This window comes from Bombus bifarius, unplaced genomic scaffold, assembly GCF_011952205.1.
Source record: "Bombus bifarius isolate JDL3187 unplaced genomic scaffold, Bbif_JDL3187 scf7180000008199, whole genome shotgun sequence".
In the NCBI taxonomy this organism is placed as follows: Eukaryota; Metazoa; Arthropoda; class Insecta; order Hymenoptera; family Apidae; genus Bombus; species Bombus bifarius.
The window spans coordinates 2,428,248-2,446,674 of record NW_022884505.1 but is presented as its reverse complement, the minus strand read 5'-3'; the positions used below and the strand labels follow the sequence as shown (position 1 = coordinate 2,446,674).

General features: G+C 43.3%; 1 protein-coding gene across 1 annotated transcript in view; it reads right to left on the bottom strand.

The window, feature by feature from the left end:
- Window positions 1-5,634: 5,634 nt before the first annotated feature.
- Window positions 5,635-18,427, bottom strand: part of LOC117210227 — a 61,194-nt gene continuing 48,401 nt past the window's right edge. The window contains exons 2-3 of the mRNA XM_033453031.1: window positions 15,904-15,918; window positions 5,635-6,043 (exon numbers count right to left, since the gene is read on the bottom strand). Of these exons, the coding sequence (XP_033308922.1) occupies window positions 5,864-6,043; window positions 15,904-15,918 (195 nt within the window). The 3' untranslated portion in view covers window positions 5,635-5,863. The remainder of the gene's footprint in view (window positions 6,044-15,903; window positions 15,919-18,427) is intronic.

Below are 18,427 nucleotides of genomic sequence, written 5' to 3'. Positions count from 1 at the left end.
CAATTTTCGGAGTTTTTCCCTTGTCACATGGAACCATTGCATCTTTGAAACGCTCGGTACGCGAACGAATATGGGTCGAGACTTTCGGGACTCTTTAGGAAGTACAAAGGCGCAAAGATAAATTACGCTTGAACTAATGATCGTTTTGAAAAGGTAATTTAAGTCCGAGGACGAACGACGACAGTTTTAACCGATGAACCGACGTCCTAGATTTCATGGACTTTTTTTTCATTTGAAAATTATCCGTGGCATTTATAGCGCGGTATATACATTTACGTTGGTGTGCGTTTTGCATTAATTCGCATTTTGCATAGGTTTGCTTACTGCAACGGAAAAAGATCTCGACCTGCTTACATTTAACATGAACATCGAGTATTCAAGAATGTTATCAACAGATTTAGTATTGAATTTTGTAAAACACGTTACGTTCGTGTCACATATTTGCCATATTTTTAAGCTACAAACATTAAGTTTCATTAACACATAAGGAAACGAAGGGACAATCGTAGGAACGATAACGATCGGAGGAGCTGTTGCCGGCTAAAGGGAAAATTTCCCTCTCTTTTACGCATTCTATGGCCAAGTGTTTACAGGCAGCGCATTACTGGCACCAGGAACTCTTGCATTTTCCCAATTGGACACGTTCATGAGCAGCAGTCGAGAACTCGCGCCACGTTACGAAGAATTTCGTACAATTTTTTCGGGCGATTTCATTCCCCTGTCGTGCCATTCGAAACTTTTATCGTCATCGATCGTTCGAAATTTGTAGTGTCCGTCAATGAGTCCGCCCTAAAGTAAACGTCTGGTATCAATTAGAAACACCAAGGGATACACGCCCACGAGGGTACCCCATAAAAACCATGGTGAGAAGGAAAACCCCAGGATGAAGAGCTGGTATATAAGAACATAAGAAGGCAAAGCTTCTTCAGGCAGTTTTAAAAACAGTCTTCATCAGAGAGTTATACTCTTCGTGCTACTCCAAATCTCGACAGACGCGCAAATGTAACACGATCGTATTAGGTTGTCCGAAAAGTGTCTTTCTTTTACAACGATGCATCTTTATACAAACATGAAACCTAATCTGTCGAACGTTGCGATCTTTATTTTGATAGAACAAAATGAGTCATACGTAATTCGATAAAATAATATAAAACGGAAAATGTTTTGCATCTATTATTTGACATTTGAAATATCGAACATAGCTCATAAAACTACCTTTATCGTATCTTTTCCTCTTTGAAAATCTTGTACAAAAAAATGATAAGCATTCGGTATTTTGAAAAGCACAAACTCATGTTTATACGATTTTGTATGCGTATGTTTCCTCATTAAAGAATTTCAAAATGTAGCGACACATCGGTGAATCAAACTATCCTCCGTGATAGAGTGAATCACGAAGAGTTACGTGGAGTCACACACCACGCTACAATACTGTTAATTAGGGAGACGTTATTTAATTGTAATTACACCGATGCTCGTGCCGTTAATATTAATTACCCGGCGTGTCCAGTGCGCGCATTCCGTTGTATTAATGACGCGGTCCTGCCATGACTGATGACAGGCGCGTGGCCTACATATCCATTTGTCGTGGCCCGGCAATATTTACGTGCCAGATTCACGCCGTACGAGTCGTCCTGACGGACAATGTCACTGATATTAGGGTCGGCAACGTATCGTATATCTACGCATTTGTCCAAGAAATTGACAGACGCGAGCCACAAGGGAAGGTGTAACACGAGAATGTTCCATAATCATACGGTGATAATCACAAAACGCATCGTAATCAAGAAACTGAATTGATAATTACGGAAGTGCAGTGAATACGTGAGAGATGGGATAATATAATACTTTTGAACGAAACAAATTAACGTTGTTGAAATTAGCTCGTTGGAATCGGAAAAATGATAATACGGACTGGTTCGATTAAATTGGTATAATTTGCAACAAAATACGGCATGTAGAAGGTAGAAAGCATCGTAGAGAGAAACGCTGAGTCAATTCACTTCTGAAGTTGGAAGTATGTATTCAAATTTGAATCGTTCTATTCAATTGCGTTACGCGCGGTCGCTCTTTGCATAAACCAGAATTTATTCCTCGATCAAGACGACCAATAGCTGTACAAATATAATTAGTCAAACCGCAATAATCGTAAGGAACTATCATAAATTAAGTATTTATTTTACTATCAATGTTATTCATTGTTATAAAAGATCTTCAAGTCGAGAGTCGTTCATTATGGTTATTGTTCAATCAGGTAAAAAATGGGAAGCTTGGGTTTTTCCCATGTTCAACGATCATTTCCACCCGCAAACGACCGTTGGTGGGGCGACCAGCAACCATCGATAGCTTTCCTCTGCGACAGCATCGTCACCGAACTTCACTGGTTTTTCATCCTTGAATCAGTCAACATCTCTTGTCAATGTCTCGACTGATTTTTCGTTCATTGATCAGCCATCAGTTTTAACTTACTATTTACACGTCTCTGAGGGTACGTCTACACGCACCACGCGTAACTATTTATGTGTACAAAGTTATTGGAATGAAGTACATATATTATAACCTGTTACTTTACCAGTGTTATAATCAGTCAACCACCTTTATTATCATAGTCAAAATAGGGGACCGACCAATTCGTGGCGTCGATTATCTAATCGTAACGAGAATGTACGACTCTCGTTGGCGCGATCTATCGCGAACGTGTCTCTCCGCGAACGGTCGAACAAATTGCACGAGACACGATCCAGGACGGAATGACGTTAAACTAAACTTGACGAGTAACGATGAACGAAGTTGACCGCGGCGAACTTCCTTTTTTCTCTATCGACGGTCGTTCACCGAGTCTCGTCATTTCTGAAACGGAACGAAAGCGATTGCGCTTAATGGCACAAAGCAAACGTTATCACGTACGCGGTAAAGCGACCGCGGATCGTGCTATGCAACAATTAAACGATAAACATAATTCAACGGGAGAAGCGTATACAAAGCGTGCATTTATACGATTTGCCCGCCTGGAACGTATCCCGGCTAAGTTCGTCACGTAACGTTCGTTCGTACACGCATAGGGACGTTCGATACTTTCCCTGACTATTATAAATTTTCCAGCGCAAAGTAAAGTAAACTCGAGATGAACGCAATGTAGAACAGATGCATCCTATTACGTCATTGGCGTTATACGCGCGGTCGACTAGGGCTTCGTACTACGAGAGTTATAAATTTCAAACGGCCTTTGACGAAAGCATTTCATACGCATTCGCGAAAAAAACGCGGCCAATTCGTACGCCTAACCCGTCGAATCGCGGCTTTTGTGCCGTTTAATCCGTCATAGCGAACGACCCACGCACGTTGACAACAGAAAAAAAGAAAAAAAAGAACGGGGAAAAAAAAGGAAAAAATAACGCAAACGAGCGGCGCTCTGACCATCGTCTATTTTTATACGATTTTGACTCGAACGTTCATTGAAATCCGAATCGTCGGCGCAATTGCAGCTGATGCATCTACTTGACCAACGGGCCAGTCGCTCGACGTCGAGTATCATCGATCACCCTAATGCGCACGGCACATGCACGTATCTACACCGGCGTGTCTATGTTTACAAGACCGGGTATCGGCTCTTCCAACTGAAACAACATCCACAATGCTCCTGTTCGATGCCAGTTTTCACCAAGATATTGGTTGCATCACGGAACGCACTTCCGGTAATTCGGATTTCTGATCAGAGTTCTGCCATATGGTGTGCGTTGCGCGTTCGTCACACCATCGTAGCACGATCGATCACGCATTCAGTTCTCTTAGGATCTTCGTTCCAATTTTCATCAGGTTCTTATCTTCTTTGTTCCGTTGCCGTATACATTGAAAATTATGATTTACGAGTTTCGATCGCACAGTTTCTTAATCAAATAGAAATTATGAAAATGATGAAAATCTTTAGGTCGTTGAACTGTAAGCGATCCGATATGCTGGGTATTCGACATCAGCGATATTTTTCACAAATTGTTTTCCAGAACGAAAGAATTTCCTGTAAACGTTGGATCGCGTAAGTTCCTGGCGGAGTTTAGAAGCAGGTAGCGCGTGAAATTCGGGGCCAGCATCCGGGTTCGTACTTCAATTTCTGCAAGTGTTACATACTTTGGCAACCCCAAAGCGGTGGCAATCCCTCAATTCGACAAGTAATGGAATTGATCTAGCCAATTGCGAAGTGCTGCGACTATCTTTGACACGAAGAATCTAAATCACGAGAACCCGAGAGTCGAAAGCAAACTTCGTCGACAATTTTCTTCTGACCGTGCAGAGATCTTTGTGGAAATTCTACGGGGGCAAAACTATCTCGCCGTTTTCCACTCACCATCGAAATCGCGAAACGTTTGTCGAATACAAATAACCATATATTTCGTTTACTTTACGATTATCCGGTTTCCCGGTGGCTCGAGGATTTGTCGATTCCTTTGACAGACGTACGGTGTTCGATTGAACGGCCTTCCGACCGAACAGGAGCGAGCAGTGTACACACGACAGATGCACCGATGTAATCTTCGTGATAGAAGCGCGTTATTCTTTCTAGAAAAAATGCTCGACGGTTGGCTTTAGTCGAGCTAAACGCGATTTTCTTCATGCACCGTTTCGCCTCTTTTACATTTTTACTTGTACAAGAATGAAAAGAAAAAGAGAGAAAAATGGGAAGGAATTTCGGCTGGATAAAATTTCATTACTTTTAAATCTGTTGAATTTTGCATGCGCTGGAGCGCGTGGTTGAATTATAAAGATTATACGTTGCAGAAATTAAATGCAGTTTTCGAGTTTCCAATGCGAACGGAGTTCTTGCGTTAAAAGTGACAGGGAATTTTTTCGTTTAACGTTGCTATTTTGCGTAACAAATTTATTTATATTTTCGTACCGAATCAACTTTCTTTATTCCGCGATACTTTAAGAAAAGATTCCCTCAAAACTTGAATATTTCTATCGATGCGTGTAGCGAACGTTGGTGTATCTCCGATATTGTTTTCATACTCCAATGCATGTCTCTTCATACGAGCAAATCTTTTTTCGAGTTCACAGGTCTACGACACGAATATCGTGAACGCCACGTAAAAAGCGAGCAACGCGCAGTAGTATTATCCGAGACATGTCAGACACAGATTACGAATGTATCTCCTTACGAACGTAGTTGATAAATTAAAGAATTAAAGAAATTTTACAATCTACACTCGTAATAAACTCGATTCCTTACTTCAGCAAGTATTTTGCTGTTTGAATAAAATCTTTTTCGAGTTTATAGTTCTGTAGCACGAACAATACGGACCGTATTAACACCAGCATCTATGTAGTTGTAACGAAAGACATGCGTCGGACATAAGATACCTGTTATAATATACATCGCATACAACGGATCTGTATCGCAAAACCGAATCGGATTAGAAATTGTATTTAAAATATTTTTTATAAATAACAGACATATTACGTAGAAAAATAAGGAGATATTTGTTTTAATATGATATTATTTGAGATACGACAAATCACTTCGGAGAGGGGATGTATCCTGGCACAAGTCCAGTTTCTATACTACGCATGATCTATAACTATTCTCATCAGGCTCATAAATAGTCTACTCAAACGCTTGATATATGTATACGCGCGCTGAATAAATTGCAAGCCATAAAATATTTAGGAAATTAACGATAACATTTCGACTGGTTAGATAACTTTATCCAAGAGTAATATTATCACTAGGGAATGATGTTTGGTGCCTTAAAGCAAGATCTTTCCATCTCACTTTCTGTCTTCTTGCGAATCTTCCTAACAATTCGCGCAAAGTTTGCAAGACTTTCCAAGAGCACGCAGATTGCGAAGTTGCAGGTTAGTTAACTTCTCACGGTGTATCTTCCAGCCTTTTCATGTTTAGCCTTTCTTCTGACCATTTTCGACAATGAAGGATTACACGTTCGGAGTCATCGAGGACCGATAGTGTCAGCAAACAGATGGCAAACCTAACCGCTGTTTCGTTGATGCTACAGCGATAAGTATTGAAAACTGCATATTCCGTTAACAACTGGGTGGAATAATAATAGTCAAATTGTACTCAACCAATCCTTTAACTAGCGAATAATTCTTTTTGTCGAATTGTACGAGTGCCATGTTACGCCCTATACAGTTCGTAATTGCTACCCGCTGAAACACAGAAAACGCGATTTATCATCTCCGGTTAACGACAAACAAGTACTCTACATTCCCGATTTAAAAAAAATCTTTGTTATTAACAAACACACGGCAGAAGCATCGTCGTTTAGGAAACAAACATCGGCACAATTATTTCGTTAGAGTTGAACCGATGTTGCTCCGGTTGAACGGATATTTTCAGGGTTCATAGATTTCCAGCACGTGAGATTTCCGGTGTAGTGCGCCGTTTCTCCCAGGAGGAATCGGCGAATGCGCAGTGGAAGTATTCCAGGCTCGTCAGACACGGGCCATTTGTTACACACGTAAGGGCGGTGGGTTAAAAAATTAAGAAGAAGGTTTCGCCGTACACAGTCGTTACAGTCGACGAAATTGATAACACACGGAAACCCGCGGATGATAGATAGTTTCGTACGATGTCCGACGGCAAAGATGAGGAAAGGGGAGGAGACGTAGAACGAAGACAGGAAGAATGGTATATATTTGGGAGAACAGAGAAGCCAAACGAAAGAGAAAGAGACACAGTGCTTGAGTTTGCAGCGTGGTACTATTAATCAACCGGTGTTTCGTCGTTTTCCCACGGAGAAGATGCCCCGTTGTTGCAACCACCACTAGATCCTCCTTCCAAACGTCGCTGCGATTCGCAAGGATACTCACGAGAGAATTAAAGCAGCTTGTCCCAGCGAATCGGAAGAATCTTTAATTAATTCCGACAGGCAGTTTTCAACCGTATCCTCGTCACTGCGTAATATATCCCATGAATTACCAGAAAATTATTCGTTTCAGCGATGCATTCCGGTTTACGTCGCAACGAGACCGAATGAAAGCGAAACAATTGATGAATGAAGCGAGCTTTTTCTTTTGTTGGCTTGGTAACGCTCGTTAAATATGGATTTTCATAGCTTCTACACGAAGGTATTTAGTCCATTTTCCGGCCGTTTCTTCCGCGATCCAAAAAAGATCGTTCGCGTTGATTATGCGCATAATATTTTTCCGAAAGGGCGAATTTTACATCCGCGAGTTGTTGATAACGTTCCTGTCCTCTCGAGCGTGATGATTGCTCTCACTGGATTTGTTGTGTTTCCTGTTCTTTTTTTTTATTTTCATTGTTAGTTGTCGTCGCGAAACAAAAGGTTTAAAAACCATGAAAAAAAAGCCGTAGGCCCGTGTTCCACGTGAAATGCCGCGAGTTTTATTGCGTCGAACTTCTGGATCGGCGGGACCGTTAAATTTATCGTATCGAGGAAATAACGGATAACGCATTTTCGATTCACAATCAGAATAGTCGTTTCCGCTTATCTATCCAAAAATTCATTAATATACATCCCGGACGGTTTTCCTCTTGCAGAGGGAGAGGTAACGAGACTTAAACTCGACACCTTCTCGTTCTAACGATTAAGTTTTTGGCGAAAAGACAAATTCAATCGACTATCAAACTGGTTAACGATCAAACGTTCTCTTAAACTTTGCACGTATAAAAGTCGTCAAAGGAGGAGAATAGTGAGAACGTTTTCCTTTCCGATCGGTGTGAGATGGGACATCAGACCAATAAAAACAGTCAACCCATCAAGACTCCCGGAAAGCTGTTTCAAAGAGAGACATGGACGATAGAATTCTACGATAAATATCGTTCGAGCGAGAAAAATTTCCATGACCGCCAACGGCCATAAATACGAAATTATTGCGAGAGACGAAACAACGGATGGGACAATCGTAGAAATAGTGGAAACAATCCGACAATTGCGGAAAGGTGTAGACGGGCTTCTGGAAACAAAAACAGTGATATTTAAACACGCAACGCGGTGGTAAAAGCGCGCAAGCGGCCGGCACTACTCGGGCCGGACACTTTGCTTTTATCATTTCAACGGAGTTTTCTGTTTCTACACAACGTGCGTGGGTCCTTTCATAAACTCGCGTATATTAAGTGAAAGAGAAAGAGAGCCAACGCGCAACCGGTACAGTGAAAAAGTATGAAAGTGGGGACACGCGGGCTTGCAACGGTAGGCAAAGGATGAATTTTCTGGCGTGTTTAAAGCTCAAAGAACTCTCACCCTCATAGTCTGACCAAAATGTTTTAATTACTCATAGCACAAAAGCAAGACCAAGGGGGCAGCGGTGGTGGTGGCGATGGCGGTAGTGGTGGGAACGATGAAAAGCGACAAAGGGCCCCGGTCTACCGCGGTGCGGTTGCACGAATAAAGAATTAAATTGGAAAAGGAATGGAAGGGGTGAAACGAAGGAGGACGTTACAAGACAATGACGTACACACGGCCTTCCATTTCGTTTAACCGGCTGCGAGCGTCTACATATTTCTTCGCTACGTAACACAGATTCCTGCATATTATGGAAATTTCCTGGCTAGACCAGCCAAGGGAATCGCCCGATTTACCGTTATCCGCGTCTCCTCTTTTTTGTTTCGCAACAACCTCGATACAGGTATTGCGGTATTTGCAAACGGCGTTAAGGTTCCGCAAAGAAATCCTTTCGTTCTGCTTAGTCCGCCCCTTAATGAAAACGCTTCAAATTTCCTTGCCGCTTTTCTCTCCTCCCTTTCCCTTTCTTTCTTTTTTGAGCGCGCAGATTTTGTTTTTCCCAGAAAGAAGTGAAAAGAAGAAGAAGAAGAAAGAGAAGGAGGGTATAATTGTGCGAACCGCGGTTATTATCGGTGTGAATGCTAACGCAAGTTTCGCCCGTGCGGAAGAAAAAGCTTCGTTAAGGTTGTAAGTTTCGTGGACCGTGATAGCGACTGTGCCGGAATTCTACCAGCGTAATAAGAAAGTCGCCACGCGTCCAACAGCCACACAGTGGTGACGTACATATCCGTTTTTGTATTTCCATTCAATAACAACCGCGCGAAAAGCGGCCATACGCTCCGCACATTCTACATACTACGTTTTTTCAGATACTTTATCCCTTTAATATAATAGCTGCGCCGAGGTTTTCGCTCAAAAAGCGAGGCACGCGAACGCTATACGCGAAAACACCGTTGTGAAAGGCCGGAAGAAACGAGGGGAATGTTGTAGAACGGCTAATCTTTTTTCAAGCAGGAATCACGCGTTTTTGACATAAAGACCGTGCACACGTAGCCTGGAATACTTTCTTTCTCTTCGACGCTGTATGTCGGTTCGCGCATTTTCATTCCCCTGTCTTTAGCCATCACGCAAACTTCCTTCGAGGGTCTTTAATTCCCTTCCTTATTTCTTCGGCAATAAACACGCGCGAGGTCTCGTTCGCGCTCGTAAATCGGCAAAGCTCGACGAAACTGAGACTTACCTAACTACCGTGCCGGATACCTGACACTGTGCAACGTGACAGCACGTAAACACGCGAAATACCGCCGAACGAGAAAGGATTTACTTGGATTTCCCGTAACATTTGTAATCACGGTGATACACGAATGTCAGGTAGTGCGAAGTAAATGACACTTTGACGATACAGGCGATAATAGTTCGATAATTTCCCTAAAATTTGAAGCGTTTACTCGTTTCGCTTCGATCGATCTGCTCAAACGGTTCGTTTCTACGATAATAATCGAACAGCGATCGAAACTTTTAAAACCTCGTATCCCAGGTGCAAATGGGTGGAAGTCTTGCGATCCGCGATGGTTGTCACGTCTGTAGGACAACTTGCGCAGTACTTTCGGTTTCATTGTGGGCAAGAAGCGGAGGGTACGAACTAGGCTCTTTCGATCCGGAGGAATAGCGTTTCACACGGTGTAAAGTTTATAATTTGAAGGAGCGTCGCGTTCAAGTGACTTAAACCAAGGCGAACTTGGAGCGGGAAACACGACGTTCGGTGCTGCGGTTTCGAGTAACTTCTGACTGCATCCCCGATCGATACGAATCGTTGGTTAACGTCAAATTTTCCTTCCGTTTTGGCTTCACGACCATTTGTGGTTTGAGCGAGTGATCCAGTTAGTTGCCGGAGTCGAGGAATCTTCACCAAGTTTAGGGTAATGTTTTCTTGAGTTTCCCTTCAATGACCGGACCGAGATATCGATTGTTCTAGCTGAAACTTCACGGACGACGTTTAACATTTTATTTGAACGTAACATGGTTTAGATTGTCGCCAGTTTACGTTCCCCCGCTATCGACAACTTTAGGTACTAGTTTTGCGAACAGCCAACTTTTTCGATTGTTGTACGCGTTTGAGATAGGAATTGGTACAACGTATACCTATGTCGTCAACTTGGATATACGACAGCGATTTAATTTGCAGGAAATATCTTCTCTTCGAGTATATAAATAACAGTTATTGAGAATTAATCGTATTAGAGATAAAAAAAAATCGAGTTCAAAGATTGATCCTGTATATTTCTTGTATACATGTATATATTCGATTATATTAATTATTTGACTTGCTCAGGATATAATGTTGTCATAAGTTTACGATACGGACAGCGCACCTGCTATCTTTGAGAAGTTAGAATTTTTCCACATTGCACAGCATGAAGTTTACATCGCGGATCATTATCTCGGATTAGCTCGGTTTATCGGAACAACTTAATTAGCATTTTAAGCGCTAGACCATTCCGCTCAATAGCAAACGACGTGTCGTAAATTTTGACACCGGTTGAGAACTCGACAACAGACCACAGGACGATGTCCATAACGAAACGTTACGCTACGCATCTTCGACCAGGTAGGCACATGACGCACAAATTGCAAGACACATTGCAGATTCCTGTCTGGCAGAAAACGAGGCACTTCAAAATCACAATCCTGTTAGTATACTTCAAAATAAACATTCAACAAAATCACTATCATACTCGAACTCTTTAATCAACCGTCCATCTCGAGCGTTAGTATCGTCCAAGTTTCACGACTCCAACGAACAATTACAATTTAACTGATCGCCAGCTAGCGGAGAGGTGGCAACATTACGTATTTCTACAAAAAGATAAGCCTATTGTAATTTGAAGGATAAGCTATCGATTCGTAGCGATGCTTTAATTAAAGAACCGTGCGTTTAACGAGTCACTGACGTCACCGTTAGCCTTGTTGATCCAGCATTCAATTAAGTTCGAAGCATCGGGCTCTGCTAACCCTTCGTTTCATCCAACCCTCGGCGATTCTTGCTCGGCGTCATTCTTCTTTCTCGGGGGCTGGAACGATATGGCAGAAGATAAAATGGAAACGTGCCCCCTTTCGCAATCGCCGTTTCCTGGAACAGGGCTCTATCGATGGCAAGGGATGAAGCGGCGAGCACATCGGAAATTTCTGTTATAGGATAGCGACAAGGTCTGATTCATTGACAATTTCTTGTGCCGAAACGTCGAAGGTTTCGAGGCAACTACAGCGAAAATCATTTCTATACAGATTTTTTTCTCCAGTGTACAGCCTTGCCAAAAAGTATACGCGTTAGTTGGTAAAGGATCTTGCAAAATAAAAGAAATTACGTTGTTTTGACGATAGAGATCAAATCGACCAATTGTCGAAACTATCGAAATGTCAGCGTTTCGTTGAACCAAGCGACTTTATCAATCAATTAAATTACAAATCAATTCATTAGGCAGTTAATATAGTAGCGCGAGCTCATCAAATATCAATAAACGGGGTTGTTCCTACAAAGTTCAAATAAGATTAAACGTCCAAACAAGCCGGTTCCTTTCGATTAACATTGGGGAATGGTGATTGAAGAACAATTGCGTGGCCCTAGCCCCCGTATTTACGTAATATCAATATCTTTCTTCTTCTTCTTTGTTTCCTTCAATTCGCTAGAAGCAGCGGTACAATGGCTTTAATACGTTGGCGTATTTGGTGCTCGTGCACCCTTCAGCGAAGCCGAGTTAGTTTTATTTAGTCGGCAGCGAAGCTAATCGAAACGTTTACCGTGCACTCTCGAAACCCGGGAAAGAAGTTTTAATTGAATATGAATAATTAATGAGGAACACGAGGCCGGTGGAAAAGGGTCGGATTTAGAAGGTGCAACGCAAAACAGCGCTGTTGAAAGTACGAAACTGTCATTGTTCTCCGTGTTTCCGTTCTTTCGTTTTTACTCGTCGTTGAACACAAAAATGTTCACCGGGTGAAATTTTAAACGCGGCCGCGTTAATCGAACGTAACGCGAAACGAGTCGGTTGGTTATGAGTTCCCTCCGTGAGTTTCACCGAGTCGAAACTTCGAACGAGGATTCCATGGGATCATCATTCTCGACGATTTCGAGGAAGTGGTCCTCGTCGCGAGCTTGAAGGGCCGTTAGAAGAAATTGAGCGAAAGAAAGAAGCTGGGAGAAGAGAAAACGACAACTACCTCGCGGAAATCTGTTCGTAAGCAGAGCCGGGGCTTGATTTTACGGAAGTCGAACAGAGACACTGGACTCTTTCTTCGAGAAAGCCTCTCCTTTGAGAACGGCCGAGAAAATAAGCAAAGAAAACCAGTCGCAGCACGAGGGATAAAATAAACAACGGAAATAACCGTTCGCTAACATCGTCGGCTTTCTCGCGTTGCAGCTTAGGACTGAAATACGAAGGACGATACTTTCGCGTTTCGTGATCGATGACATGCCGTACCGCAGAAATTTCAAGCTATTGCGACATATTGCGAATATCTATAATCCAAATGTTACCTAAAATATTACTCGAAAAATGAGAAAATGTGCTTCTCGTTTCTATTCGAAGCTTCGTTCCAGGAGATCGATCGCGAATCTCTTGGTCATAAACGCAACGTACATATTCGTAAATCATATTCGATGAATGGTACGCGTTTCGACGTTTCCATTTCGCGCCGAATGTATGAGAATAAAACTAGCATGCTGAAAGATGTTTGCCCCCGAAACAAGCTTTCCACCAGCGATATCAATCTTTAACGAGAAATCCTTTCGGTGAAAGAGCCTCATACTCGGAGTTAATCTCGCGCACAGACGTAAACTGTATTCAAGCGAACCGATAGAGTAGCCGGCCTCTCTCTCTCTCTCTCTCTCTCTCTCTCTCTCTCTCTCCGTCGCATCCCTCGATAAATTCGTTGGCGATAAACTCGAGAGGGATCAAGGTTGCGGAAGTCGGTCCTTCGGAAAAATATCGCTGGCGTTACGCAATCTATAAGAAATATCTGGGGCTATGCTGGCCTGGAATGGGCGTACGCGAGAAAAAGAATTCGGTGCCGAGTCCATGGCGGTAGTACGGCCGTGATCCAATGTCATTTTTACGCGGGCGACTGGCTACGCGTCGTCGACGCGAAGCCCGCCTAGACTCTGGAACGTGGCCGGGGAAAATGGATCGGCCGTTCGATCGGTAGACGTATTTCAATTTCATACGCGAGTGCCCCCGTCATTTTCTCGTACGTAGAAAGTGTCAGGCAGTAATGAAAAATTTACCATGCGACGACCAAGCGGCCCTTCGCTTCGCCTTCTCTTTTTCATCGTTCTCTTTTTCGAAGCGTGCTCGCAGGTTATAGCACCGGATGTACCGACAGTCGTGTTTATGTCACGGCCGCGTTCCACGATATAATGTCGCCCGCCATTTTAACCCGCGTACCTCTTCTATTTTTCACTTCCAACTTCCCTTTCATCGTACGCGAACAGCCACGAAATTCCCATCACGTCACGTCACGTCATTATTCACGCGACTGAGAGCGGCACGGCGACCCAGATAAACGACCACGGGTTCAAAAGGAAATTAATAAGGACGTCGCGTGTTTCGCGAACGCCGTGTCACCGAGTGCGTCGCGGCTTGTTTTCCGCGGGGAAAGATGCACCGTCGAAACCGGCTAAACATAAAACGGCGGCTTTCCTGCTTCTTGAAAAGTCGATGACACGGTGATTACGTAACGAACGATTATATATACCTCGCTGGGGAAGAAGGAAGAGGGAACGGACGACACTGCGCCACTGCAGAGTTTTTCTAACGCGATGTCGGATCGTAACGGAACAATGGAGCACAAAGTAATTACCGTTTTACGGACGATGATAATTAAAGAATTTCCACAGAACCGGTCAAGTTTCAACGCCCGCGATGAGATATCCTACGCCAGCTTTTGTTCGCCGCTCCTTCCTGATCGTGTTTCGATCCAGCAACCTGTATCTTTTCATCTTAGTCTTTCGATGAACGATCTCGATGAAAACAATCGTTGTATACATACCGATGTATTATTCGATTCTCTTTTCGAATCTGCTTGAAATTCAATTCTACTAGAGAAACACCTGTATTCGGTATGACAAAATTCAGACGGAAAGGCCTGTATCTCCCGCGGCTTAACTTGTATGTAGACCTATGTTGACAAAGCGTTTTAAACAAACAGCTAATCCCATAATCTCGCTAAGATTTTCGTTCGAATGCTCTGAGCAATCTAATTACGTATTCGTAGAACGAGCGGAGTAGGATGTAGCGATCCAACGAATCAAGGAGCACGCGGTTGATCGCGATAGATGCAAATGCGGTTACGAAGCTCACCCGCAGCTCGAGGAGATAGCGAATTCATGGAGCAACCTAGAAAAACAACGGCTGATGAGCACGAGAGACCTTAAACTGGTGAAAATGGGAAGTTGGATGTTGTCCAATGCGAAGGTAATCGGCAGTCTCGGATTTCGTGCAAACAGCAAAAACCGTCGAGTTGGAACCCGACCAATGGATCCGCCGTTGCACTGTAACTTTTTTCCCTTGCCCTCCTCGCCACAAGATAACAAGTAGCTTATAAAATTGAATACTAGAGAGCCTGTAAGACGTGGCTCGTCGTGTTGCTCGTAGAAAACCTGTCTCATAGCGATGTACGTGGTAACGAGATTCCAAGTTTCGTCGACAGAGAGTCAAAAACACTGGCTGTGTCCGCTGGTTCTTTGAAATTCGAGTTTAATGAGAATTTAATTCGAGCTTCTTGAATATTAATCTTACTTATTGTATATTCGTACTATTTGCGATAGTATAAGTGAATAATTGGTCACTTTATAGGCGAAGATATTTCTTCGCACTTCGTGGAACCTAACTTTATTACTACTGCGGGTTTTTCGGAAAATCTGGGAAGATGCTAGGATTCTTGTTAACGTCCCTCTTCTATTACGCGATCGTACGTTGAGTGAAACGTTTGAAACTATTTTTATAAAAAATACATAAATATTCGTTTCGGAGTAAAGCAAGAATGAAATTTTACCTCCTTTACGAGAAATTTAATCTAACATTGTTTCAATGTAAATGCCACGCTATATCCGTTTCTTCTTTGAAGATTTCCACGAGGATTATCTTTACGTGGTTTCAGCATAAGAAATAAATTACCAGGCAATTCCATGTTCCTTTTCATTTGAATTCAATATCCCGCTTTACAGAGATGGTTCGTGGGACAGAGGAAAATTCGAATCTCATTGGTGAGTCGAAGGAGAACTATCGTTTCGTGGCTGATGAAATTAGGAAATCTATCGTAGAGACTGGATCCAACGAAACGTAACGATGCGATGTCTCCAGCGGGTTTGGCCAGCGGGGGTGAGCCGAATATCAGGATTAATCTTCGTTATTCTCGTCCGGGCGTGAAGTACGACGAGAAAACAAATCTCCGGCACGCCATCCGCGGGATTTATGCGGCGGTTGGAGTGGGCTGATTTGATTCGAAGGAGGGAGGCAGAAAGGAGATGGAGGAACGATAGGGATGGTTTTACTTAAGAAGCTTCCGGGCCCACCTTACTTCACTTAGCTCCGCCGTAGATGCGGTTGGAGTTTCAAGTAAACATCCGGCTGGGCCACTTCCTCCCAGAAGCGAAACTCTCTGGCATATCTGATTTTCTAACCGATCGTGGCCCAATAACTTTCACCCATCTAACTTCTCTCTGTCCCGCCCCGTCTTCATCTTTCTCCCACTCCTCTTCGACCGGTTCCTCTTGAATTATTACTGGAATACGAGCTCGTAATAATCTGCATCGAAACTTGCGAAGTCTATTTATAATTCTCGATGGTTATAGTGGGATGGAGCGACGGCATGTCGGAACCATCGACTCGTCGTTGCAGTCTTTGATCTTGATTTACACCGTGACTTCTTTTCGCTTGAAAATATTTTGCTGGTTAGCGGGAGAATCCTGGTCGATGCTTGGGGTCTCGCGTACTCGACGGTCCGCACCAGGGCGTCCGATGGAAATTGATCGTAGCTGCTCCAGAACAATACACTCGTCCGCTTTGGCTATCTGGTGGTTACACGAAGTTGTTATCGGACAAGAGGATGGCAGAATCGTGTTCCGGCGTATTTTGCAACGGAATTCGAAATTGAGATATTTCGAGGTTATGTATTATTTCTGGCAGGAGATACAGTGATATCATGGAGTAATTCGTGATCAAGTTTTAACTGATACAGTTAGCGGTGTAGTTTGTAACAAAGGGAATTAGACCGAGTTCAAGCGCATTTTTTTCCCCATCATACCGCATGTTACACGGTTTCATAAAATATACCACGGGGTGTGTAACAAAATTGTTAATTTTAATTAACCAACTTTTTGCAAAGTTAAAACAAGGTAAATGAATAATGAGCCACGAGCTTACATATATCGTACACCGAGCACGTAATGCGCGACGTTATCTGATCAGCGAGTTTTAATTGCCCTCTTACCATTCGTGCTTTGATACTCGTGTAAATAGTTTGTACATAACCCGCGCAGGAAATACATCAACAATTTTCTACGTTACATATAAAACCAGGGTAATAAAACAAATGTAAACTTGCCAGGCTGTTTACACAGCTCCCTCTTCCTGTATTGTCAAGATGTTTGCTTTTCTTGCTGTATTCCCTAAAGATTCGCTCTTTAAACTTTACCCGCACGTTCAATCCTTGCAAATATTCCTTCTTGGATACGTATGCGTTTCCTTCGAATATACAGTTACGTATAAACATCGTTCTCCTCTGCCATCAAATTATACGCAACGTTATACTTTCACCGCGACAACGAAATATATTTTATCTATGTTTATAGAACCCTTACAAACGTCATGGAACTTAATATAAAAGTTTAGTCGAGTGGAAATTAAACTACAAATTATTCCATCTCTTTCTTAAGTGAAAATTCGAGAGTTCAACTGGTTGAAAGTCGTTACTGTGCGTAACTCAAGACGGTTGGCTAGAGTTTCAAATGGTTGTTGATTGCGAAGTGGCGATGTGGGGAAATAACAGTCGACAGGGTAGAGTGGATGGGTTCACCTTTGGGGTGGCATACACACGATCCCTGTTATAGCTTGTTTTCGTTGGTGTGTTTTGATTGCTAACGCCTTGGGTCGGCTCCCCGAAGGACGTTAACTAGTTGCACCCCACGGGCAAAGATCCACAGGATGAAAATGATCAGTTTGCCGATCCCTCTGCCGAATGAACACTTTAGTCCCAAAGAATATTCTTGGAAAAGAAACAAACATATCGATCAAGCAAATGTCCCGCGAAAATACGGAATAAGGGTTCTTCTATTAAATGTCGAAATACTTGCGTGAGTCACCGTACATTCGATTTATTATACCAGCAATAACAACGAAACTTCGCCGCACCCTCGTTGAACCGGTGGATCGCCAGAAATTCCTGAACGAAATCCATCGTGAAAACGCGCGCGTACTGTACGTCAGCGACGTGTCAGGCCGCGTGCCACGATCTCACCCTGTCCAAGCTCGAAATAATAGTAACTGTTATTATCTATTTAACGACGAGTGCCGCGGACAATTTAGCGGCGAACGCATTATCTAACGACGGGGAGGGAAAGAGGGCACGTAGCTGGTGCACGAGGGATGAAAAGAGAAACGAGAACAGAGGGAACAGGTTCACAGGGATGCACACCGAACCGTGCACTTTACAGCGGCGGCGCGCACGCCAATGACAATTTTAATGCGCGCATTCATCACCGGGGCCAGCGTACGGCATCGTGGAAGTCACGTGAACGCGGCCACCGAGCAATGGAATAAATTTGGCGAACTCTGATGCGGCATAAACGGGGTCCTCCCCCGATGACCGGACGGCCACCGTTTAAACCGGCGGCATTATTCACGTTACCCCGTTTCTCCCTTCGCCACCCGGTTCCTCCGCGCCACTCTCCCCTCCGTCCCGACCACCATTTTTGCCGCCCCCAACAAATTTACGCGAATTCACACCGGTTGCTGACCAACACCACCGAAAATGTAGGCTGGAACGTCTATTACCCGGCGCCGCGGCCGCGTGTCGGCTCCAAGTGCGCCAGCGACGCCGCATTGGAAAATACGAAAAAAGCAATCGAGAAACGCGCCTCTACTATGCGATCCATTTTCACGACAGGAGATGCTATGTTTATAGTAAAAGCTTGGAAAAATTTCGAACCGGTTGATTACCAGAATTTTGTG